This window comes from Diabrotica virgifera, chromosome 6 (assembly GCF_917563875.1).
Source record: "Diabrotica virgifera virgifera chromosome 6, PGI_DIABVI_V3a".
Classification (NCBI taxonomy): Eukaryota; Metazoa; Arthropoda; class Insecta; order Coleoptera; family Chrysomelidae; genus Diabrotica; species Diabrotica virgifera.
In genome coordinates this window covers 204,339,448-204,365,610 of record NC_065448.1, presented here as the reverse complement: position 1 = coordinate 204,365,610, position 26,163 = coordinate 204,339,448, and the positions used below count along the sequence as shown (strand labels likewise).

At 32.3% G+C, this 26,163-nt stretch overlaps 1 protein-coding gene across 1 annotated transcript in view; it reads right to left on the bottom strand.

The window, feature by feature from the left end:
• The window catches only part of LOC126886680 (inter-alpha-trypsin inhibitor heavy chain H4-like), a 104,378-nt gene extending 78,463 nt beyond the window's left edge, over nucleotides 1-25,915 (bottom strand). The window contains exons 1-3 of the mRNA XM_050653669.1: nucleotides 25,802-25,915; nucleotides 25,485-25,605; nucleotides 475-729 (exon numbers count right to left, since the gene is read on the bottom strand). Of these exons, the coding sequence (XP_050509626.1) occupies nucleotides 475-729; nucleotides 25,485-25,605; nucleotides 25,802-25,842 (417 nt within the window). The 5' untranslated portion in view covers nucleotides 25,843-25,915. The remainder of the gene's footprint in view (nucleotides 1-474; nucleotides 730-25,484; nucleotides 25,606-25,801) is intronic.
• Nucleotides 25,916-26,163: the final 248 nt, after the last annotated feature.

The following is a 26,163-nucleotide window of genomic DNA, read 5'->3' as shown; positions in this document are numbered from 1 at the left end:
ACACGTGTCTCCAAATATATTCTCCATTTTTTGTCTTTCATCTCTTGGATGTCAATGACTAATTTTCCATTGGTGTCTATGAGCTTCATTTTTGTTCGCTTTTTAAAAGTACCCGTTACTTCTTTTACATTTATGTGTACATTAAAATTGTCATGCTTGGCTTGTAGTCTTTCTATTTTGGTACATTTTTCTACAGCTTACTTTTTCTTCAGCTTTTCTTATTTTTCTTCTGATGCATGCTTGTAGCGTTTTATATTCATCTTTATTTCCTTTAATTAACCTTCTGCGTTCCATTAACTGAAGGATTTCTGGAGCCATCCAAGATTTCTTCTTCTTTTCTTTGTTTGGTTAGAATCTACTCATTACAATAAAAAACTTCTAACTTCTAGGTGCAAAATGGAGAAAAAATGCGTATAAAGTTACATATGTGTGGATTTATGTGAGTAAATCTGTGTTTAATCTTGATGTACTTACCTTAGTATATATTTTCTTAGCCTCCTGTTTTTCCTTGACGTAAGCTTTGTATTTGTTCCATCCAATTTCCATTACGAACTCTGAAATAAATGCTTTTTCAGGTAGAACAACAGAAAAAGTAGTTTCCTTTGCTGACTTAGCTGGGTTTTTAACCCTATTTGTTATCACAGTCTTAGCATATCGATTAGTTACGTTGGACTGCACGTGTAATTCATAAATCACAGGAACAACGTTAGCTTCATCAAGTTCTTTGCCCTAAAATAATAAAAGAAAAACAGCTTCTATAAAGGAGTCCTGGAGTGTTTTTCAGTACCTATATGTATTATGTCTTATGTATATTTCGGTACATGTAGATCGTGTTCTAATAGTTGTAAGCTTTAAAAATGCAACAAATAATGAGCTACGGCAAAATTCTAACACACACAGAAAGAAGTGAAGATACAAGTGATAAAAAAGTAGAACAGAGAAATCTTTTAATATGAAGAAACAAAAACGTGAAAGTAGAAACAAAAGCGTGCATATATAAAGCCTTTAATTAATTTATTCGTCCTCCCACGACACAAATTAAAGGAATAATGCCTAGAACTAGCACAACACGCAGTGTTGACAGACACGGACAGTACACCCAATAAAGAAAGAAGAATAAACCTTTCAGTTATATAACATAAATAAGAACGGAAGGGTATAACAGCATACCAATATGAAAATTTATACAGGGTGTTAATTCGAAAAATATCCCTGTAGAGGTCCCTGTAGAAAATCTAAAAATAAGTATATAAAAACACGTAAAATTTATTTATGAGTGGGACATTTTGTAGACCAGTTATCAATTACATTACATCAACCCTCTAGCGGGAGCGGGCACAACCCCCAAAATCGTTAATGGGAAGGAGGGTTGAGTAGTACCTCATTTTAAAGTTTGTTCAATCACCTTTTCAAACATACCACATACATTATATTTTGCACATGTACGTAATGTTATTAGGTATATTTGGAATATTGTAGCAAACAGTAATTTATTATCTATCGTGGCTGAATGGATCAAGCAACCCAAAGCCAATAAGAAAAAAAAACATTATATTTATTTATAGTAATTTTGGAAAAATCAAGTAAAACTATAAAAATATCAAGTATCGAATTCAGAACTCCAAAATTTTTTTGGAGTATTGAATCCAAGATTTTTCCAAAATTACTGAAAAGAAATAATATAATTTAAGTATGTGATATTTAAAAAAAAATTGGTGGACGACATTTAAAATGAGGTATCACTCAACCCCCCTTTTTCATTACAGATTTTGGAGGTTGTTTCCGCCCCGCTAGAGTGATGATGTAATTTAGTTGAAAATTGTTCTACAAAATGTCCCCTCACAAATGAATTTGACGTGTTTTTGATATTTTTAGATTTTCTATAGGGACCAATGTCCTATACGGATAACACTGTCAGCTTAGCCAAAAAAATTGAAGATCTTCAGAGACTGGTGAACAGAATAGCGATGTATATGAATACGGTCTAACAATGAACATCAAGAAGACAAAGTTTATGAAAATATCTAAAACGCAAAAAATAACGGAAATCTCCTCATAAACGGAACCAATGTCGAACGAGTAGACCAATATGCATATCTTGGAACAATGATCAACTCCACAAATGATTACTTCCAAGAAATTAAAATTAGAATAGAAAAGGCTAGAGCGAATTTTTACAAAATGAGAAAAGTGCTCCGCACAAGAGATCTGAAGTTAGAGCTAAGGGTAAGGTTGGCTAGATTGGCGGAGGTAAATTCCTCACCAACCAGTAAAAACATATAATCCGACAGGTATTTTCCTCACCAAATTTAAGGGTTCCTATTAATCCGGTAGGTAGATGTAATTTAAGAATGATTATTATGAAAGCATCCAAAATCCGAATAAAAGACATTAAATTCCTTACATTATAATAATAAATATAGTAATGAAACACAGACTTACTCACAATCATTTAATTATACTTTGACGACCGGTTTCGATCTCTACAATATACAGATCATCTTCAGGTCGGCGTTACAAGTAGTTAAATGCTACAATAAGAGAAAACTTGTGTTAGACCAGTGTCTGATTGAAGAGATGTTAATAGAAAGCCAAATTTAAAAAAAATTTAAATTTAAATTTAAAAAAAATACTACTTCATAATATTATGATATTATTATACTTATGACATCCCTCAGTTAACTTACTGAGAACAACATATCTTAAATTAGATTAATTTATGACAACATTTTCCTATTTGTCATTTCCTATGCTTTGACCTCTGCCCGCATCGTATAACATCTACGAGCTAAGACCATCACATTTGTACAAGAGCCTAGAATAACATTTCATACTTTGCTACAATTAATACGCAACTCCTGGAGCATTGTCTTTCTCCATTCTAACAAAACATCACCCGTTTCACATACGCATCTTCCTTCAGGATCCATTCCAAATTCGAAATCTTACTGTGTTTTAACCTACGTAACATGTCTGTTTACCCTATCACTATCCCAACAAACCAATTAGCATAATTTGGACGTACTAATATGACAACAACTAAGTTGCAACGCAATCCTTGTAACGGCATGTAAGTAGATTAGAACAATATTACTATCTCTTTTATTATTACTACTTTGAATTTGGAAGCATATTTAAGTCAGTTTATGTTTATTTTGTTTTTTAATGGTTAAAAATTTTAATTTCAACAAATTCAAACTGTATGCACCCATTTGCACATACATGACTATGAGCATTTTTACTCATAGGTTTGACTTTGTATATACCAATATTCTGAAATGTCAACAGTTGCAAACCTTTATGTTAAAAAAATTTTATAAAAATTTTTTTTTAAATTTGGCTTTCTATTAACATCTCTTCAATCAGACACTGGTCTAACACAAGTTTTCTCTTATTGTAGCATTTAACTACTTGTAACGCCGACCTGAAGATGATCTGTATATTGTAGAGATCGAAACCGGTCGTCAAAGTATAATTAAATGATTGTGAGTAAGTCTGTGTTTCATTACTATATTTAATATGGACTCACATATGCAACCCATTCAATATTATAATAATAGTTTATAATATAGATAATAAGCAAAATGTATAAATTATTATTTAATATTTACTATTATACTTAGAGACACACTTTACAAAATCCATACAACATTCATTTGATTAGACTGATATTAATAAATTTTCAACAGTTATTTTTCAATTTCAGTTTAACTTCTTTATCTTTGATATCTGAAATTCTTTAATTTGTTCTAAGAAGATATATATGGATGGATGCGTATTATAAAACGATGAACTAAAATGGGACTGAAAAGATTCGCAAGCATTCGTAGTACGAATAACAGAAGAATTTGCCTCTGCTCACAAATATGGGGAGAATATGGTATTTTCGTCTACATAAGTTTCAACTAAATAATCAACATATTATCTAAAATTTCATTTTCTGGTTTGCATGACATTAAATCAAACACAAAACAATCTGATACGTCTTCTGGTTTTATATATAATATTATGTAAGGCCAAAAGTCTGTTTGAGTCACTTACCTACTTCAGAATAATTTTGTATATTCTGATGTTAAATCAAGAGACTGAATTTTTCTATACCAAGCTTGGTATAGATTAAATCTAGAACCAGGTATTTCAGTGTTCGGACACATTTGAATCATTGCATTATGTATAGCCTTTTCAAAATCTACAAAAATTTTACTAGGATTGATTGGGGGGAGGGGCGATCAAAAATCTTCAAAAATTGCGTTACGTAATACGTGAACGCCCCATTACGGTGCGTTACATAGGGGGGAGGGCGGAGTCAAAAATCTTCAAAAATTGCGTTACGTAATACTTGAACGCCCCCAAACTCAATTTTGAGAGCTTTAAAAATTTCTGATTTTAATAAATAAAAAAATTGTTGTAAGTTTCTGTTTTTTGTTTGACAGTAAACAGTATATCTAATAAAGATATAATGCCCATATACATAATGCCCATTACTTAACCCAAGACTAGTGAATAATTGCAAATAATATGTGGTACAGTAAGAAATGTACCATACATACGAGAGGGGCAAAATTATTGAAAAAAAAACTGAAACAGGTCGATTTTTATTTTTAAATTACAATTTTTTGGCCTATATTTCATACTAGTGACGTCATCCATCTGAACGTGATCACGTAGTCGATAATTTTTTTAAATAGGAATAGGGGTCATGTGGTAGCTCATTTGAAAGGGTGTTTAATTCTCTATTCAGTAATATAAACATTAACATATTTATTTGTACAGGGTGGCCAACAAAATAATTCTTGGATTAAATTAATTGACACAAAAAGAAGAATGTATTTAATTTATTTGACTCAAAATACATTATATTGCTTCCAGAGAATAGAAAAAAATGTTTATTTGGCAAATGAACATTGCTTTTCGCTTGAATTAAATGTTCGAATTGCCAAGAGGCAGGTGAGAGGTTGTCTTAGATTTAATTTAAGTGAAAAGAAATGTTAATTTGTAAAATAAACATTTTTTTCTACTTGCTACTCTGAAAGAAGTACAATGCATTTTGAGTTAAATAAAGTACATACCTACATTCTTTTTTCTGCGTCAATTAATTCAATTCAAAAATTATTTTTTTGGTCACCCTGTATAAATAATGATGTTAATGTTTATATTATTGAATAGAGAATTATTTTACCTTTCAAATGAGCTATCAAACGTGACTAGTATGAAATATATGCCACAAAATTTTAATTTAAAAATAAAAACCAACCTGTTTCGGAATTTTTTTCCAAAATCGTCCATTTTAGAGAAAATGAATTTATTCCATAATTTTTACCCTCTCTATATAAAATTCAGTGTGGCTAAAAGTCTTATATTTGTTTTACAACTAAATACAATTATCTTACTTTTGACACAGTTTATAAAGAGAAAATTTTCCCCCTTGGTTGTTTTTTGAGCACAGCTCTTCACAAATTCTTGAACCTCATCAATATTGGAAGGAGGTTGACCAGGCATCATTTTCGTCGATAAATATATAAATATATTTTCTTATGTAACTGATATCAATCGTAGTAATTGTTTCAGTCAAATTACCTGCAAGCTCTTGGCGTATAATTTTTGCTGGTTTTTCAGTTAGATTCTCTTCGGATTTACGTTTACAAGAGTTAGAAACAGTTTTTAGATATATCTTCTGACGATCTGGTTCATGATTATGGTGTAGGCTACTTCGAGGTGTAAAATTTGCAACAATAGTAAACAATTTCGCACTAAAAGTTATTTTATTACATCTCCAGAACACTTCTTCACTTCTTAAAACTTTTATTTTATAAAAAAAAATTTTCAAATACCAGTAAAGGTTTACCGCAATTACTTTCTATTAAACATGCCATTTTTGTCAAAATTCCACTAAAAATAAAATATTATAATCAATTAACTAATTATTATTATAGGTAGCTACTGTAATTTTATAGTAGATAAATAGTTCCCTGAATGCCTTTTAGTAAAATCTACCTGAAAGAACCATTTCGGTTTTGGTGAGGAAAATACCTGTGGGATTATGACATACTCTTCCAAACGCAGGTTAAAAATTATTTTGGTGAGGAAAATACACCCGCCGGGCTAGATGTTACGTTTTCTCGACTTTGTTTTACGGAATGGAAGCTTGGACCTTGAATACGGCATTAATAAAAAAACTGGAATCATTCGAGTTGTGGGTGTATAGAAGAATTCTGAAAATATCATGACAGAACACGTCACAAACAAGGAGGTTCTGAGAAAGAAATGAAAGTCTTAAATACACTAAGCATCAAAATTAACGCACCACCTTAAAAATGGGACACTTTGGTGTCTCGTATTTCCTAAACCTGTTGTACGATTTTAGTGATTTTTTTAATATGCTATAGCTTTATTCTTCAAGAATATCGGTGTAACAATATTGTTATTAAACAGATAAGTGTCATTGTATACCGAGTGTAACAATGATAGTGTGTTTTTTCCTCAAAATTTGGAACACCCTGTGGAATATTCTAGTGTATATAAAATATTGAAATTAAAACTCAACTGTAGCCTTAGGCTTTCTTAACATTTTTCTTTTTGGCTCATTCGCTTGTGTTGGATAATAAACAAGTTAGGTACTTTCACAACCAGCAACATTCTTCATCAATACAGGGTTTTTCTAAATAAGTGCGATAAACTTTAAGGGGTAATTTTTCATGAAAAATAATGGCCGCTTGCTTTATAAACATATGTCCGCAAATGATTCGTTTCTGAGATACAGGATGTTGAATTTTTTCTTACAAACTGACGATTTATTGCTTTAAAACCTGTTGAGATATGCAATTGAAATTTGGTAGGTTTTAAGAGGTAGCTATTGCGCATTTTTGGCATACAATTAAGAATTTTATATACACCATTGGCGTGCATTCAGGTAATATGACCGGGTAAAATGACCCGTATGCACGCCAATGGTGAACATAAAATTCTTAATTGTATGTAAAAAAATACTCAATAAACTCTTAAAACCTACTAAATTTCATTTGCATATCTCAACCGGTTTTAGGGCAATCGTTAGTTTGTAAGAAAAAGTGTAACACCCTCTATCTCAGTAACGAAGCATTTGCGGACATACGATTATAAGGCAAATGGGCAATTTTTAATGCAGAATTACGCCTTAAACTTTGTCGCACTTATTTAGAAACACCCTGTATGGATGAAGAACGTTGCTAGTTGGTAAAGTACCTAAATTTTTTATTATCCAACACAAGCGAATGAATCAAAAAGCAGAATGTTAAGAAAGACTAAGGCTACAGTTGAGTTTTAATTTCAATATTTTATATACGCTAGAATATTCCACAGGGTCATCCAAACTTTGAGGAAAAAACACACTATCATTGTTACAGTCGGTATACAATGAAACTTATTTGTTTAGCAACAATACTATTACATCGATTTTTTTTTAAAATAAAGCTATAACATACAAGTTGTCCCAAAAGTAGTGGAACCGTCGAATATTTCGCGAACCAAACATCGGATCGAAAAACTGAAAAATACATGTTCAATCATTTTCAAAAATCTATTAAATGACACCAAACACCAACCCCCACTACACCCCCTGGACGTGGGGTGGGAGGTAACTTTAAAATCTCAAATGGAAACCCCCAGTTTTTCTTGCAGATTTTAATTCGTTACGTAATAGTAAGCAACTTTTATATAATAATTGCGCTATAATAATTGAGAAAAACGATTTATTCATATATCATATGTAAATTATAGAAACGGTCTAATAAATTACGAAATACACTTCCAAATGAGAAACATAAAAACAGATTTTTAATATTTTTCGAAAACCTTTCGAATAACACCAAATGTGACCCTCCAACCCATCCCCTGGAGGTGGAGTGGGGGGTAACTTTAAAATTTTAAATAACAACCCCCACTTTTTATTACATATTCGGATCCGTCATGAAAAACTAAGCAACATTTATTTGAAACTTTTTTTAGAGTTGTTAATAGATGGCGCTTTAATTGAAAAAATACGATTTATTAGCGCCATCTACCAGTAAAAAATGTTTCGAATAAATGTTGCTTAATTTTTTATGACGAATCCGAATGTGCAATAAAAAGTGGGGGTTGCTATTTAAGATTTTAAAGTTACCCTCCACCCCACCTCCAGGGGGTGGGTAGGGTCATGTTTGGTGTTATTCGATAGGTTTTAGAAAAATATTAAAAATCTGTTTTTTGGTTTCTCATTTGGAAGTGCATTTTGTGAGATATTAGACCGTTTCTAGAATTTACCTATGGTATCAGGAGAAATCGTTTTTCAAAATTATAGCGCCATCTATCCACAGTTCGAAAAATGTCTTGAATAAAAGTTGCCTACTTTTACGTAACGAAACCAAATTTGCAAGAAAAACTGGGGGTTTCTAATTGAGATTTTAAAGTTACCCCCCACCCCACCTCCAGGGGGTGTAGTGGGGATTGGTGTTTGGTGTCATTGGATAGATTTTTGAAAATGATTGAACACGTATTTTTCAGTTTTTCGATCCGATGTTTAGTTCGCGAAATACTTGACCGTTCCGCTACTTTTGGGACACCCTATATAAAAAAAATCACTAAAATCGGACAACAGGTTTAGGAAATACGAGACATAAAAAATGTCCCATTTTTAAGGTGGTGCGTTAATTTTGATGCTTAGTGTACAATCAAAACCAGAAAATTGGAATATCTCGGATATATTACACGTGGACTTGCTCCAACTAATTATGCAGGAAAATATTGAAGGAAAAGAAGCATAGGGAGACGCAGAATACCGTGTCTGCGCAACCTGAGAGAATGGTACGGATGTATATCAAATATACTTTTCAGAGCAGCCGTCTCTAAAATACGAATAGCGATGATGATTGCCGACACTTTTGGTCCTTTTCAAATTGACACACTGTATATAATATTGGTCATACGTTTAATATTATTGATGATTTGTTTCCCAAATGTTTTATTTATTATAAAAGAAAAATGACCAAGAAGTGAATTAAAGGCTATCCAAAACATCCGAATTAAATGCTACATCCGTATCGTCAAAATATAATAATTTGTTTACGTCAATTTATTTCAATAAAAAGAGATGACAAATGAACTTATTTTTGTCTCTGAAGTTTTCCAATATTGTATACTCATATAATTAGGCCTGGATCCCGCGTGCCAAAAAAAGTTGATTGATAGCAAACTGAAAATTTGTTAATAGCTTAACGGTGTCTAGTCGGACAAACTTTGATGTACGGGAACACTGGAACAGGGCAAGTTTTAATTGTAGAACAGTTTAAAAATTTGGAACGTCAGATTACGAAAACTTCCCATGTATTTTGTCAGAGCATCCAATTGATTTGTTACCCTTTCATTAAACTCTCATGCAAAAATCAGACTGCTATTACTAACCAACATGATTCCTGCCATTTGACATATTCTTCGTGTGATTCAGTGAATTTGTACTCTACGAGCTCCCTAGTGGGAAAGTTTTGGGGTAGTTCTGATTTCTTTCATTATATATGGATTTTGGGCTGCTGAATCCGAATATGAGGTTTGCCGGAACATTGAGAAAATCGAAAAATTTCAGCTTTTTTCCGCTTTTTTGCTCAAATCTTGAAAACTATTAACTTTTAGTAAATGGTCTGTTAACAGAAATTAAAGTGCTTAAAATTAACTACAAATATCACTATTTACTTTTTTCTTTCAGACGAACCGTTCGGTCTAAAGTGCAAGTTGAAAATTGCCAATTTTTAACGGTCTCAGCAAAACCCACTTTTTACATTCCAAAACTTTAGTTTTTATTAGAATGCTGTGATTTGATAAATTTCTCCTAGTTTTCTGTACAAATAATAAATGTTAGTTCATAATATGGATACGGTATGTCTCATCTCACAGCTTCCATGAATTCATTCCATTCTAAAATACCGAGAATGTCTGCTTTTCCCTTAGAGCCACAGAAGATTAGGCACAGGTGGAGTAACAGTTTCAGTTGCTGTGAACATTCCCTTCAGATCTTGATTTCTGATAAACCTTGAGATTTTGTCCTTTCAAAATGTATTAGTTGAACAGCTCTCTGACTTCCATAAACCTCAGGTGCGGATTTAGTTTATAGCCGAGGATCTATTGATTGGTTAGGAGCTATTGCATGTTTTGGTGCAATACAAGAAATGCCACCCATGACGTAGAAAGTGTGGTATATCTGTCGATTGTATGTACGTTAACCCTTTCTCTCCCAACGCTGCATATATATGTTTTTGAAAAAGTGGGTCTGTATTCCCAGCCGCCGTATATATACGTTCAAGGTGTTTTGATCTCAATTTACCAAAGCCGAAAAAATGCGTTACTTATAAAATTTTAGACTCATTGGTGTCCCAATGCCGTCTTCTTCTTCTTCTTAGCCTTCTATCGTCCACGTTTGGACATAGGCCTCTCCCAACTCCTTCCATCGGTCTCTATCCTGAGCAACATATTTCCAATTCGTTCCGGCTACTCTTTTAATATCATCAACCCATCTCATCTGTGGTCTTCCTCTCGGTCGTTTACTTTGGTAAGGTCTCCAATGTTGTATCGTGGCATTCCAACGTTGGTCTTTTTGTCTAACAGTGTGGCCTGCAAAGCTCCATTTAAGTTTGGCAACTTTTGTTGCTATGTCCTCGACTTTTGTTTTTGATCTTACCCAGTCGCTCCTCTTTTTATCTGACAGTCGTATACCTAACATTGCTCTTTCCATAGCTCTTTCTGTTGTAGCTAGTTTATTCATATTTGCCTTGGTTAGGGTCCAGGTTTGACACCCATATGTCATGATAGGAAGGATGCACTGGTTGAACACTTTGGTCCTCAAATATTGATGTATTTTGCGGTTCTTAAGTATCCAACCAAGTTTTCCAAATCCTGCCCATGCTAGTCTTGCTCTCCTATTAATTTCCGCACTTTGGTTTTCTTTGTCAAGTTTCAGGATTTGGCCTAGGTAGATATATTCCTGGACTTTTTCTATCTCACTGCCATTTATAGTTATGCGTCTGGGGTCATCTGTGTTTGTCATTATTTTTGTTTTCTTCATGTTCATTTTTAGACCGACGTATTGGGAGCTGCCTGCGAGTTCCTCTATCATAATTTGCAGTTCCTCGAATGAGCTCGCTATAATCACAATGTCGTCAGCGAATCTGAGGTGATTTAGCTTCTTGCCATTAACGTTAATGCCATAGGTTGACCAATTTGTCGTTTTGAAGACGTCTTCTAGTGCTAGGTTGAAAAGCTTTGGCGATATTACGTCTCCTTGTCTCACGCCTCTATTAATAGGGATGGGATTTGTATTTTCGTCTAGTTGTACTATCATAGTTGCATTTTCATATATATTATGTATTAGTTGTCTATATCTCGAATCTATTCTACAATTATTAATAGCTTGTTCTATGGCCCACATCTCGATACTATCAAACGCCTTTTCATAGTCTACGAAGGCAAGAAATACGGGTAGTTGGTATTCATTTGCCTTCTCTATCAATGTTCTCATTGTCAGCAGATGGTCTGATGTACTATATCCTTTGCGAAAGCCAGCCTGTTCCACTGGTTGGTAATTGTCCATTTTGTAGGTCAACCGGTTGTTAATAATTCTCATGAATAGTTTGTATACTTGACTGAGCAACGATATCGGTCTGTAATTCTGTAGGTCACATTTGTCCCCTTTTTTGTGTAAAAGTATTACTAGACTTTCGTTCCAGTCTTTAGGGATCTTGCTATTATGGAGACATTTATTAAATAGCTCTGTTAGTATAGGGATTGTTACTGTCTTGCTTGTTTTCAAGAGCTCGGCAATTATACCTTCCTGTCCTGGAGCTTTATTATTTTTTAGTTCTTTTAAAGCTCTTTCTATTTCGAATCCCTTTATATTTGGTAGTACTTCTGATCCCACGTTTTTTATTTTTCTTTTGACGTAGAAATAATAATATGTCCAAAAATGTTAGATTATTGTTCCCAAAGCCTCAAAATGTTGTCACCTAAGACAGGTCATGAAGACCCATTGCCGTATATATTTGTTCACATATTTTAGATATATTTATATGCTATATTGTAGCACCGGTGGCAACGCTTATAGGTAGCTGCTAGAAGGTGAAGCGTTTGTAGCCACAGGAAAGAGCAGAAAAAAAAATAGCGAATCGTGATACATGAATCGTGTGCAAGATGCGAAGTCGGCCTTTGCGTAGTGTCATGTTTTGAGGAGTACCACAAAAAAGAAAACTTTTAATTTAAATTTACATTATATTATTTTTTTTAAGTTAGTTACATTTTTTCAAGTTGGTTTTGCTCTCTGATGAGTACTTTTGAAAAGAAAACGTTTAAGCTGGTTAAAAAGAAACTCATTAAAAACATGTTTTGGTCATTTATTTGTTTATATATATGCGACGTATATATAAGGCAATGGTACTCTAAGCATGAAAAAACCTTTGGGATTGAGGGACCAGCATGCAATTTAAGGCCTGGCATAGAAAGGGTTAAAATTAGCGTTTTCGTACACCTGTTGGGTAAAGCACGACTGGTCAATTTTCTGCGGATTGCCTGCGATTGCTGACACTTCCAGATAAGCAACTCGCTTGCTCAAAGTCTTGTAGCGGCAGTAAGGCCCAGATAGTTGGTCTCACCATTCCTTGCAGGGTTGGCCGTTTTTTCTACAAAAAGTATGGCTCAAGAAAATAGGTTGATGTAGTTTCCTCTTTGGGGTTTTCATTCTATACAGAAGCTGTTTGCCTTGTAGTGTCAGCATTCGCAGGCGATCGGCTTGACCTGTCGTGCTTTACACAGCAGGTGTACGATAACGCTGATTTTATTATTTTAAAAGGACAAAACCCCAAGGTTTATCAGAAATCAAGATAACAGATCCTGAAACTGTGACTCCATCTGTGCCTGATCTTCTGTGGCTCTAAGGGAAAAGCAGAGACATTCCCGGCGTCTTAGGACGGAATGGACTCATGGAAGCTGTCACAAGAGACATACCATACCTATAAACTAACATAAATTATATTTGTACAGAAAACTAGGAGAAATTTATCAAATGACAGCATTCTAATAAAAAATAAAGTTTTGGGATGCAAAAAGTGGGTTTTGCCGAGACCGTTAAAAATTTGCATTTTTCAACTTGTACTTTAGACCGAACGGTTCGTCTGAAAAAAAAAAGTAAATAGTGATATTTGTGGATAATTTTAAGTACTTTAATTTCTGTTAACAGACCATTTACTAAAATTTAATAGTTTTCGAGATTTGAGCAAAAAAGCCGAAAAAAGCTGAAATTTTTAACTTTTTTCGTGATTTTTTCAATGTTCCGGCAAGAAATATTGTCCACAAACCTCATATTCGGATTCAGCAGCGCAAAATCCATATATAATGAAAGAAATCAGAACTACTCCAAAGCTTTCCTAGTCAAAACACAATTTTATTAAATCAGTGTTCCACTCATTAAAATGCCCAGTTGGTGATAAACACCAGTCTGATTTTTGCATGAAATTTTAACGAAATGGTAACAAATGAAATGGAAGTTCTCTCCGACAAAATACACGGAACGTTTTCGTAGTCTGAAGTTCCAAATAGTTCGGGGTAATAAGCTAGAAATAGACCATGTTCGGGACACTCAAAGATCCAGGTAGCCGACTACTTTTTTAGTTATTGTAGACAGGGCCGCCCAGAGCCAGGCCGGGCCCCGGGGATGAGACCCGGCCGCCCCCCCCAAACCCAGTTGAACGAAAATTCCCAAAAATCTGATAACTCATAAACTGGGATATGTATTAGTGAACACTCATGCTATTGACACAGGAAGGAAGAAAATTAAAACAGTTTTAACAATTAAACTTTGTTTTTAATTATTTACAATAGAACTGTTAGTTACAACATAATTTCTTGCTTTCATATCCGCAAAGTTTTGGATCACGTGGTCGAAATCAAGAGTTTTTGCAAGTTTCGACTCTATGCTTAACAGTCCCAAATCAGATAATCGTTGTTGACCCATAGTAGATCTTAAACAATTCTTAATTCGGCTCAAAACACTAAATGATCTCTCGGCCTGAGCAACGGATTCTGGTAGGCACCAGAATATGCGAAGAGCAATGCACACATTGGGGAAAAGATTTGTCACATTAAGGGACACGAGCTTGTTCAAAAGTTTTGCTGGTTTCAGCGACGTATCTGAGATGTTTGATTTACTAACAGTTTTCAAGTAAATCATTTCATCAAATAGATCCCTGCTTACATCTGAATTGTACTCTTCGGCGAATCTTACACAACTTTCTGAGATCGTATTCTCGTCCATTTCTTTATACTTCCATAAAAATGAAAATTTCATTTCGATTTCTCTCAGCGCTGTGAACCTTGTTTTCAGGTTAGCCACCAAAACATCAATTATTGTGTAAAAAACTTCTGTTTTGAAGTGTTCTTCCGGGGATAAATTTAACATTACATCTTCTGTAGCTGTTTCATCGTGAAAAGTCTTCCTCTTTCTCGCACGGGAAGTGGAGAGTTCCGGTTCGATACCATAAGCATTTGCAACATGTTTGCATTCAGACAATATCTTGTCCCAGTTATTTCTTAAGGCACTTAAATCATCAATTAGGCTCTCTATATTACTACTCTCAACATCCAAAGTAGCGTCCATAGTTTGAAGTAGTTGACTTCTGTAGTTGATGGGTACCAACACTTTCACCCAAATTGACGCCATGAGGATGCACTTGAAGGTGTTAAGATATTCTAAAACCCCATTGATTGTGGCTCTCGTTTCAACAGTTACGTTAAGATTCAACAATGATGAAACTGCCTCCTTGATTTTGCCTATGTGTGCCGCTATTGGTTTCACACATTCTACTCTAGCACTCCACCTCGTATCAGACAATGAGTGCAGTGAAGATCCTACTATCTCTTTCAGAAGCTCCCATCTTCTCGGGCTGCAACTGAATAAATTGTACAGATTCTGAACAACACCAAAGAAAGTCTGTGCTTCAGTACAACTCTCAGCAGCGCATACTCCACATAAGTTCAAACTGTGGCATCCACATTGTGAGTACACAGCCAGAGAGGGTTTGATTTTAAAATATGAGCCTGAACACCCTTATACTTGCCACTCATATTACTGCCGGTATCGAATCCCTGTCCTCTACAGTCATCTAAGGATATGTCATATTTTTTAAGAACTTCTTTGATTAGATTTGCGATGTCTTCTCCAGTTTTTTCATTGCAGTCGGAAAACTCCAAAAATCGTTCATGGATTTCATATTCTTTTACGTCTTCTTTGAAAATAATGTAAACAACAGAATAACACCAAAGCTGTGTTCAACGTCCTATTTAAACTCGAACTGCCGAAAATTGCAATTGAAACCTGTGACAAAGGGGGTATATGGGAATGGTAGTGAGTCAGGACGTAAACTCGTAAACAAACGGACGTCGCGCCAAGGTCAGCGCTTCTGCGAATCGTGTGGCAGTGGCCGATAGAGCGAGCTTCCGATCAGGGGCTCCCACGCGCAATGTATTCCCGATATATTTTTATTAATTGTAACTTATGCAAAGAAATAATTTCTTGCATATTGCCTTTTCCAAATGTTCCTTATAATAATTTCATACTTAAAACCGCAAGCAAATTCAATCTGTTGTAAAATATTTTAATAAAAGGAATTTTTTAAAATTTGCTAACGGCCGGGCCCGGGCCCCCTTGGGCCCCGGGCCCCGGGGATTTTGCCCCCCCCCGCCCCCCCTCTGGTCGGGCCTGATTGTAGACCTATAGGAAGAAAACCTACCTGTTTCCTTCCTAGAGTTCACGTCCGTTTTTTTATTTATTAACAATTTAGTGCAAAAATCGCGATTTTTTCGATTTTTTGCATCCTATTCAAAAGCTAAACAGTTGACATAAAACTACAAAATTTAATTTTTTAGAACATTGAAAAACGTTCAAAATGCCGATTTTTGAAATTTAAAACGTTAATTTGTTGCTACGCAAACTGCAAAATACATGAAAATCGTTATTTGTTAATAACTTTTACTAAAACTACTTTAGAACTTTAGTGTTTTACCCAAAGTTGTGTATTGGGGTACTTAAACCCTCAAAATTTGAAACCGATCCATTAATTAATTTAAAAGTTATTCTATTTGTTTATCCCAGAGACCTTTATTTTGTAATAACATAAGACAGAAAATAATAAAGATAAGGCAATTCTGCGTATGTCAAATTAAAGTAGAAAAGTGATACTATCAAAATGTACTAAAGAAAGATAAAAAAATTATCTAATATAGTCAAAAATACTAATGCCAAATTTTTGAAATTTAATAGTGTATAAACATTTAGAACAACTTTAAAAATATTGTCCGTAGGAAAATCATTGTACATATTCGAAAAGTTGGTATTTTACACGAATTTTTAAAAATGTTGTTCAGTTGGTGACTAGTCGTGGTAAGTGAAGGATGAGCTGGGAGCCGACAAATGCACGAGTTCAAAAACTAAAAAAGGCAACTTAAAACTACTATCATTTTCTATATCTCGGGATCTACTGAATATATTTTGATCTTTCTTTTTTTAATATGTATGTAATTTTTCTGTACATTACAAATATGTAATTTGTCTATTTGCAATTTGACATTTATTAATTAATAAAAAGTTTAATTTGTTTAAGCAAATTTTGAAAAAATAATTTTTTCCCAAAAATCCATGTTTTTAATCACACTTTCATCATTATTAATCATCCAAACAGTTAATGTCTACTTTAATAAATAAATTACCTTCAATAAATAATTATCTAATAAAAATAATTTATTTATTAAAGTGAACTTTAACTTTTTGTATGATCATTAATGATATTATGATTTAAAAAACAGATTTTTGTAAAAAAATATTTTTTCAAGAATTGTTTAAACAAATTAGACTGATTATTAATTAATAAATTTATAAACAAATTGCATATTTGTAATGTACTTAGAAATTACAAACAAATTAAAAAAAGAAAGATGAAAATCCATTGAGTTGATCCCGGAGATACAGAAAATTGTATTAGTTTGAAATTGCTTTTTCGGTACTTTAACTCGGTAGATTCATAGGTTCCCCCTAGTAACCGTTTGAACCACAATTTTGAAAAATCGTAGAGGGTGCTGTGAAGATACAATGTTTATGCAAGTTTTTTAACAAAAAATACAAATCCCATTATTTAAAATGGCATTAATGAAATTCCTTAATTATTGTTGTTCTGAAGCTATTTCCTTGTGGCATTTTTATAATTACGTATTTTTTATGGGAAATAAGCCACAATTTTACTAAAAAATTAATTTATTAACGTTTCGAAGCCCAAATCGGGTTTCGTTGTCAAAATACAAAATACTATTAAAATAAAACAAACATGTTGTTGCTAAGTAAAAAAAATTCTTCTAATACTTTATTTAATCTGACTCATTTATATTGGCAATTCAGACGTATATTATACATTTTAAAGTAGAAGACTTTAAAATGATATCGCCAATATTTATGAGTTGCGTTCCTGGGACGACTTTACTAAAAGATAGTTCATTCGATTACATGAAATCAATCCCAACTCAAGAATATGTCGCAAAAAATCATAGCATGTGATCTGTCTTTAAAAAGACAACCAAATGCAACGATGACAGTAAAATTCTCGCGTTAGAGATTCCACAGTAAATCACGAGGGAAAACCAGGAAAAAACCTCGTGATACTATCCCGACATCGTAAGTATTTGGTCTTACATTTAATCTACCTTCAAAAAACTAATACCAAATTCCGACTTTAATATGTTTAAATTATAAATAATATTAATATTACATAGATATACAATAAGTAATACTAAAATATAAAATTTGTACTAACTCGATATGTTATTGACTTACTAATCGTGGTATTTTCTTTCTATTGACTTCCTCTTTCAGTATGGGTAACCACATCCTACTGCATTCTACCGAGGAATTTGCGACACAATTGGTTTCATTTAGCATAATTAGAGCCGCTTCTTTGATTTTTCTCTTTTTACTATCTGATTCTTTCAGGACTATACTTGAATCTCTCCACTGAACTCTATGTTCATTATCCCATGCGTGTTGACATATCTGAGATCTATCAAATTCTCTGTTTTTAATATAAGACTGATGTTCACTTATTCTAACGTTTAATGGTCTTGATGTTTCACCTAAATAAAATTGTTCGCATTCACAAGGTATTCTATAAATGCAATTCTTTGTTCTTTCTTGTTCATTGTTAGGTTTAGTTTTAGATAGAATAGATCTCAATGTGTTTGTTGTTTTGAATGTTGTTGAAATGTTGAATTTATTTCCTATCGTTTTAAGTTTCTCGGATAGTCCTTTTATATATGGTATTGTTATTTTCTTCGTATTATTTCTTGTGAATGTTGTAGGATCCCGTTCTAAGTTGTTCTGTTCCATTCGATCTAATCTTGTCAATTCCTTATTTATAAACGATAAAGGATAATCATTTTTTAATAAAACAGATGTTAACAATTGTTTTTCTTCTAAAAATGAATTTTCGTTAGAACAAGTAATTTTGGCTCTGTCATATAAGGATTTAATGATTCCCTTTTTAACGTTGATGTTGTGATTTGATTTGTAATTGAGATATCTGTTAATAAATTTAACGAAATTATGTTTATAAATTATAAATTTAACTGTTAATGTTAACGAAACGTTAATAAATTCATTTTTTAGTAAAATTGTGGCTTATTTCCCATAAAAAATACGTAATCCTTAATTATTATAAACAAATTAGCTGTGAATTAAAAAAAACATATAGCCAACTTTGTCCCTAATGAACCCTGGCTAAATTTTTTTATTTGAAAATTCGTGCTAAAATACTAGCTTTTCGAATACATAAAAATATTGTTTCTACGGACAATTATTTGTAAAGTTATTCTAAATGTTTATAAACTACAAAATTTAAAAAATTTGGCATTAGGAGTTTTGATTATATTGATTAATTTTTTTATCTTTTTTTAATACATTTTGATACTATTACTCTTCTACTTTCATTTGGCATACTCAGAATTGCCCTATCTTCATTATTTTCTGTCTTATGTTATTGCAAATTAAAGGTCTCTGGGATAAACAAATAGAATAACTCTTACACTAATTAATGGATCGGTCTCAAATTTTAAAGATTTATTAAGTACTCCAATACCCAACTTTGGGCGAAACACTAAAGTTCTGAGGTAGTTTTAGTATAGTCCAGAAAGCCACTGCGCATCCGCTAGGAAAAATATTCTAATTCGGATTTTTTGCACAATCTTACTCAAAAAGGACTCCTTTTAACAAATTTGCATGTTGCCAGGACCAAAAGGTGGTCAAAAATTATGTTTTTTCCCAAAATATTTTTTTTTGCATCGAACAAAGTTTTTTTAGATTTTCTGGATCATTCCAAACAGAAAAGGTTTTTAGTGACTTTTCTCTAAAAATTATAGTTTTTGACATATAAGCGATTAAAAATTGAAAAATTGCGAAATCGGCCATTTTTAACCCTCAAAAACTATGTGGAAAACTTAAAATTTGAATGTTGCCAAGGTAGGTAGATATTCTCTAAACATCGATTCATGAAATCCCGAAGAGTTTTTTGCAATACAATATTCAAAACTCCTTTGTTTTTTAATTGATAATCAAGCGTGCGCGACACTATTTTCCACCGACAGTATGGTCCAAATGAAAGGAATAAATTCGTTATTTCGTAAACCGGCGAATTTAAGGAAAAATACCGAAACAGGTCGATTTGCATTTTTAAGTTATGATATTGTGGCATGTATGGTATACTAGTGACGTCATCCATCTGGGCGTGATGACGTAATGGATTATTTTTTTAAATGAGAATAGGGGTCGTGCGGTAGCTCTTCTGAAAGGTTCTTCAATTCTCTATTCAGTAATAGAAACATTTACATAATTATTTATACAGGGTGCCCAAAAATTTTTTATTAAATTAAATTATTTGACAAAAAAAGAAGTAGAACGACACCCTGTATAAATAATGATATAACTGTTTATATTACTGAATAGAGAATTGAAGAACCTTTCAAATGAGCTGGCACACGACCCCTATTCTCATTTAAGAAAATCATCGATTACGTCATCACGCCCAGATGGATGACGTCACTAGTTTACCATATATTCCATAATATCATAACTTAAAAATACAAATCGACCTGTTTCGGGATTTTTCCATAAATTCGCCGGTTTACGAAATAACGAATTTATTCCTTTCATTTGCACCATACTGTCGGTGGAAAATAGTGTCGCGCACGCTTGATTATCAATTAGAAAACAAAGGAGCTTGAATATTGTATTGCAAAAAACTCTTCGGGATTTCATGAATCGATGTTTAAAGAATATCTACCTACCTTGGCAACATTCAAATTTTAAGTTTTTCACATAGTTTTTGAGGGTTAAAAATGGCCGATTTCGCAATTTTTCAATTTTTAATCGCTTATATGTCAAAAACTATCATTTTTAGAGAAAAGTCACCAAAGACCTTTTCTGTTTGGAATGATCCAAAAAACCTAAAAAAAACTATTTTCCATGCAACAAAAATAATTTTAGGAAAAAAACAAAAAAAAAACGTTTAAAAAATTTTTGACCACCTTTTGGTCCTGGCAACATGTAAATTTGTTAAAAGGAGTCCTTTTTGAGTAAGATTGTGCAAAAAATCCGAATTAGAATATTTTTCCTAGCGGATGCGCAGTTGCTTTCTGGACAACAAATAACGATTTTCACTTATTTTTCAGTTTGCATAGCACCAAATCAATTTTTTAACTTTCAAAAATCGGCATTTTGAAGGTTTTTCAATGTTATAAAAAATTTAATTTCGTAATTTTATGTCAACTATTTAGCTTTTAAGTGAGGTATAGAAGTATTGTGGACAAACTCACTTCTATCCAATAGACAAAAAGTCTAAACCACATTGAGATATAAATTAAGAGTCTATATTATGATATTACTTCCTCGGGTAGTTCAATTATTATTTGTTGGGTTAAAGGACATTCTGGAATATTTGGAAATGAAGAAGTCGACAAATTAGCTAAATCTGCAGCTTTAACCAAACGAAACATAAACAACATACTTCTACCAGTAACCGATATAGATAATATCAGTAAAAACCATTGCAAACAAAATTGGCAACGTGTATATAACCAAAGTACAACGGGAATAAATTTTAGAAATTGCCAACCACTAATTCCCAATGAGAGATGGTTTAAACAAGAATCAAATAGGCTATTTATAAAAACAATAAACAGAATGAGGTCAAATCACGCACTCACCCCAGCATACAAACACAGCATAGGTATCAGTGATAACTAGAGACTGGAAAATATGCACTAAAAAATGTCTAAAATATGCATGCAATATGCATTTTAAAACAAGCTGAATATGCACAATTAACATGCAAATATGCATTTATATATGCACTTATTTTTATATGAATAATTTTATGGTTTACGTTAAATACATAAATAAATAAAAAATAATAAAAATAAATAAATAGGTTTGAATTTAAACCAAATTGTATTATTATTTCTTAATATATTTTTTTAACTTCAGGTTTTGTGACAAATAAAACGGCAAAATATTTTATTTTGACCACAAGATAAATAAGAGTACAATAAAATAAATGTACATATTTTTATTGTTACAATATTGATTCATATTTTCTAAACTAATATTATAAAAAGAGTACAATAAAACAAATTTACATATTTTTATTGTTACAATAAATAATCATATATTGATTCATATTTTCTAAACTAATATTATGTCTTCTATCTGTTAATATTTGTTTATAGGCAGAAAAAGATCTCTCAACGTCACAAGATGTAATTGGGGCATATTTAAACTTTGCTATTAGAGACGGATCCATATTAATATTTTCATCGAAGTTTCCAAAATTGATTATATTATTTATTGAACGCAATAAAGTGAAACCCTCATTTTTGTTTAAAACGTCATCAAGTTTATCTTTAATTTTTACTCCAATTTCCCCATTCAGATTTGTTATTTTCTGTTTAACCGAATCAACAATAGACATACTATTGTGAAGACATAAATTTTGAGCCTCTAATTTTGTAATTGAACTTTCAATGATATCGAAATTCGATTTTATATACAACAATTGATTTTTAATAGACTTTTCTTTAAAAATATTTTGACAGTTATCAATAGCGGTACAAGTCGGATCAAAACTTGAAATAACGCTTTTGATGTCGTCGTAGTGTTCAGATAAAAATATAGCACTTTTAAGCCAAGTTCCCCATCTGGTTAATACTGGTTCTGGTGGTAAAGGAATATCGGGAAGCATCTCCCTATATACCTGTACACGTAGTGGTGCTTTCAGAAATACTTTTTTTACATTATTTATTAAGGTGTTTACATTGGGAAATTCAATTCTAACTTTCTCTGCAACTCTGTTTAGGCCGTGCGCCAAACATGTACAGTGAATTAAATTAGGGAAAAAGATTTTAAGATTGGATGCAGCTTTCATCATATATGAGGCGGCATCACTAAGCATTAATAATATTTTTTCAAATGGTACTTGATCAGGTAAAAAAAAATTTGTTAGGGATTCGTTAACAAATCTAGCTATTGTAGCATAGTTTGTTTTTTCCAAACATTTTACACTAATTAAGTATGAGTTTTTAAAATCGCCAGAGTCGTTAAGAACTCCAACAATTAGATTCGCAATTTGTCGACCCTTTGTATCCGTTGTTTCGTCGACGGAAATCCAAAGATAATCGGCTTTTAACTGATTTTTAATACTCGTCATCACATCTTTGTAACATGCACTGACATATTTTTTCCGAAGAGTTGAAGAACTTGGTATTTGAGCTGGTTTATCTTTAATCTTGCAATAAGTTTTTAAAAAGTTTTGACACGATTTATGTTCTAACTTGTGCAGAGGGATATTGCAGTTCAAAAAAAAATGGCATAAATCCTTTGCAAAGGTTTCTTGCCCAACTGACGTATTCTGAATCTGCAAACTGTTCTGTAGAATCTGCTGGCGAGGTTTATTATCATTTTTTGATAGCTTAGTTTGGTGAAGTGAAGTTTTTATGTGTTGAACTACTTGGAATTTCTTTTGACATGGAATCTGGAATATAATGATAATGATGTTTTAGATGTTTTCGTAAATAGATACCTACATTAAAATGATCAAACTTTTTAAACCTCCCCCAATTTTTTTTTATTTCTCAAAGTGAAATTGAAATCGTCAAACAATAAAGTACAGTCAGTGTACCGTAGTATACAGGGTGGGCCACTCTCAACACCTCGCTCTGTATAAGCCAAACCGTTGCGAACTTTAAAAAACAGTTTTTGAAGAAATGGGACGGTTTGTCATTTTAGAATAGACAGACACATAGATGTGCAAAGAAGTTTGATAAGTTTAAAAATCTATTGAAGTGGAGAACTTACCTTTTTATCACAAATGGTGCAAAACATACTTTCACTGTCGATAACTTTTAGATGATTGTTACTTCCAATCCAACTTCTGAGAAGACTTGATTTTTCCCTTGCTACTTTAGGCATTTTCACAATAATAATAAAATGATTTTTTTACACAGTATAGTCAATAACTTGCAATCACAAAAGTTGAATAATCGGCGATTGATTTAAGACTAACCATTCATAAAATAAAATAATCTATCCTACCCTTAAAACAGTGTTGCCAACTCGACCAATATAGTATTTGCCAAACCTCACAAGAATGATGGAATGATCAGTTCAACAGTAGGTATTCCATTATCAACTAATAAAAAATCCCTATAGTAAAAAATCCCCCAGTACAGATAAATTATTTGTTTTAAAAAATGCTGAAACATGATCCTGTAGTTAATAGTAATCTCATGGTCCACAGACATAAGTACTAATATAAACATTATTGAAGGCGAAGGGATTTGCTGATGTAGGTGTGTATGTGTGAATGGTTAAACATTTTTTGTTAGGAATCAGATTTGACTCACTGATATCAGTTTCAAGTTCCTGTGAGAGAGTTCCTAAGTTGTTTTAGTAATTGTAAGGCCAACATAAAAATTTGTTCTGAATTAGAAGATTTTCGATTTTTACTAAATAATTTTTATATTATTTAATATGCTAGAAAATATGCTATATGCTAAACAAGAAATAAATAAGCTAAACAACACAAAAATATGCCAAATCTAGCATAAAATAAGCTAAATTGGCAACGCTGCCTTAAAATTTCGTTTTGGTTGGTTTTCCCAGAATAATTCATAGTTGGCCGACACCAGCAGAAAGTACAGGTAATATTTGTAATGTTATTCAAAATATAATCGGTATTTACTTAGGTAATTTGTAAATTCTGAGAAGTCTATAAATCTTAAATATCCGGATAATGATACCTGCAGCTATAAATAACGCCCATTATGTTTATGGGTACAACAACAAAGGAGCTTAACAGCAAAATATTTACTTTCACATTTTATTTTAATGGATGTTGATGTTACTAATATATACCTTATTTTTAAATGGGGTAGAGTAAATTCCCATCAAAATATGCATTTATATGCTCTTAAATCTCCAAATATGCAAGGCATATGCATTTATGAAAAACATGAGAAATATGCAGCATATATATGCATATGCATTTTGCATATAATCCAGTCTTTAGTGATAACCCATATTGCGCCTGTGGTGGAATGGGAGATCTACAGCACCTAATATTGGAGTGTGGACAGTACAGACAAAATATTAAAGTGATGTATGAAAAGTTAATTGATCTAAATTGTCCTTTACCTGTCAATTTAAACGAAATTCTTTTTCCAAAAAATAAGCAGACGTTAAAATGTCTTTACGAATATGTAACGTCCTGTAAATTTAAATTTTAAATAGGCTTAGATAATAAAATTAAAAATTGTAAAAATATCACACAAAATTGAAAAATGTATTCATTAATATATTATAACAACCTGTAAATTTAGATAATAAGTAGGCTTAGATATTAACTTAAAATTGTTATTGTAATACCATACAAAAAAAAAACAAATAGTCTGGCTAATTGGCTATGTCAAAGCCATTAATAAAAAAAAAAAAAAAAAAAAAGTGAGGTGCAAAAAATCGAAAAAATCGCGTATTTTGTACTAAATTGTTAATAATTAAAAAACGGACGCGAACTCTAGGCAGGAAACAGGTAGGTTTTCTTCCTATAGGTCTACAATAACTAAAAAAGTAGTCAGCTACCTGGATCTTTGAGTGTCCCAAGAAAATCCTTATTACCCTGGACTAAAATTTTTAACCTGTTCCACAAATAAAACTTCCCCTGTTTCAGTGTTCCCATACATCAAAGTTTGTCCGACTAGATACCGTTAAGCTACTAACAAATTTTCAGCTTGTTATTAATCAACTTTTTTTAGTACGCGGGATCCAGGTCTAAATGCTATATAAATAAAACTTAATTCGTTTTTTTCGTCTTAATATGTATTATTTTATGTAATACAAATACCTTCCTTACCGTGGATCTGTTGTTTGGTTGTTCTGTTGTTGATACAACAAAACTTTCGTCTGCTGGTGCGCAAAATGCTTCCCTTAGGTTTGATATTACCAAGAATGATAATACAAGGAATTTTACCTCCCTGTAATATAAATTGTTAATATTTAATCCAAAAAATAAATTGTTGGGACTCACATAATACACACAATAAGTAGCTACATATTATAATTTCAAATATGAAGTAGGTGTCTGTATAAATGTAAAATATATGTTGGATAATTATTACGGTATAAAAGCAGGACTAGTATTAAAATTTCAATTGTAAAGTTAGGACTTACATTTTTGTGCTATAAATATTCAAGTTAACGAACAACTGCATATATATTATGTTTTTATGATATCAATTTGGTCTCTGCAATTTTATAATCAAATTCTGGTTGTGACTAAACAACAATTTAAACGGTAGCGTTAAATACGCGTTAAGAATTACGACCATGTTGGTGTTGATACTATTGGATATAAATGTTACAGAGTGTACCAAAAGTCTAAAACCACCTAATAATCTCATAAATGGATGGTACCAATTATACAAAAAACAGGGATACCTACTAGGCCGGGCCGAAAAAACTTTTTTTCGATTTTTCTACAAGGCTAGTTGCTAAAAGATGGAACTAGTATTTATATAATCCTATACCAAATT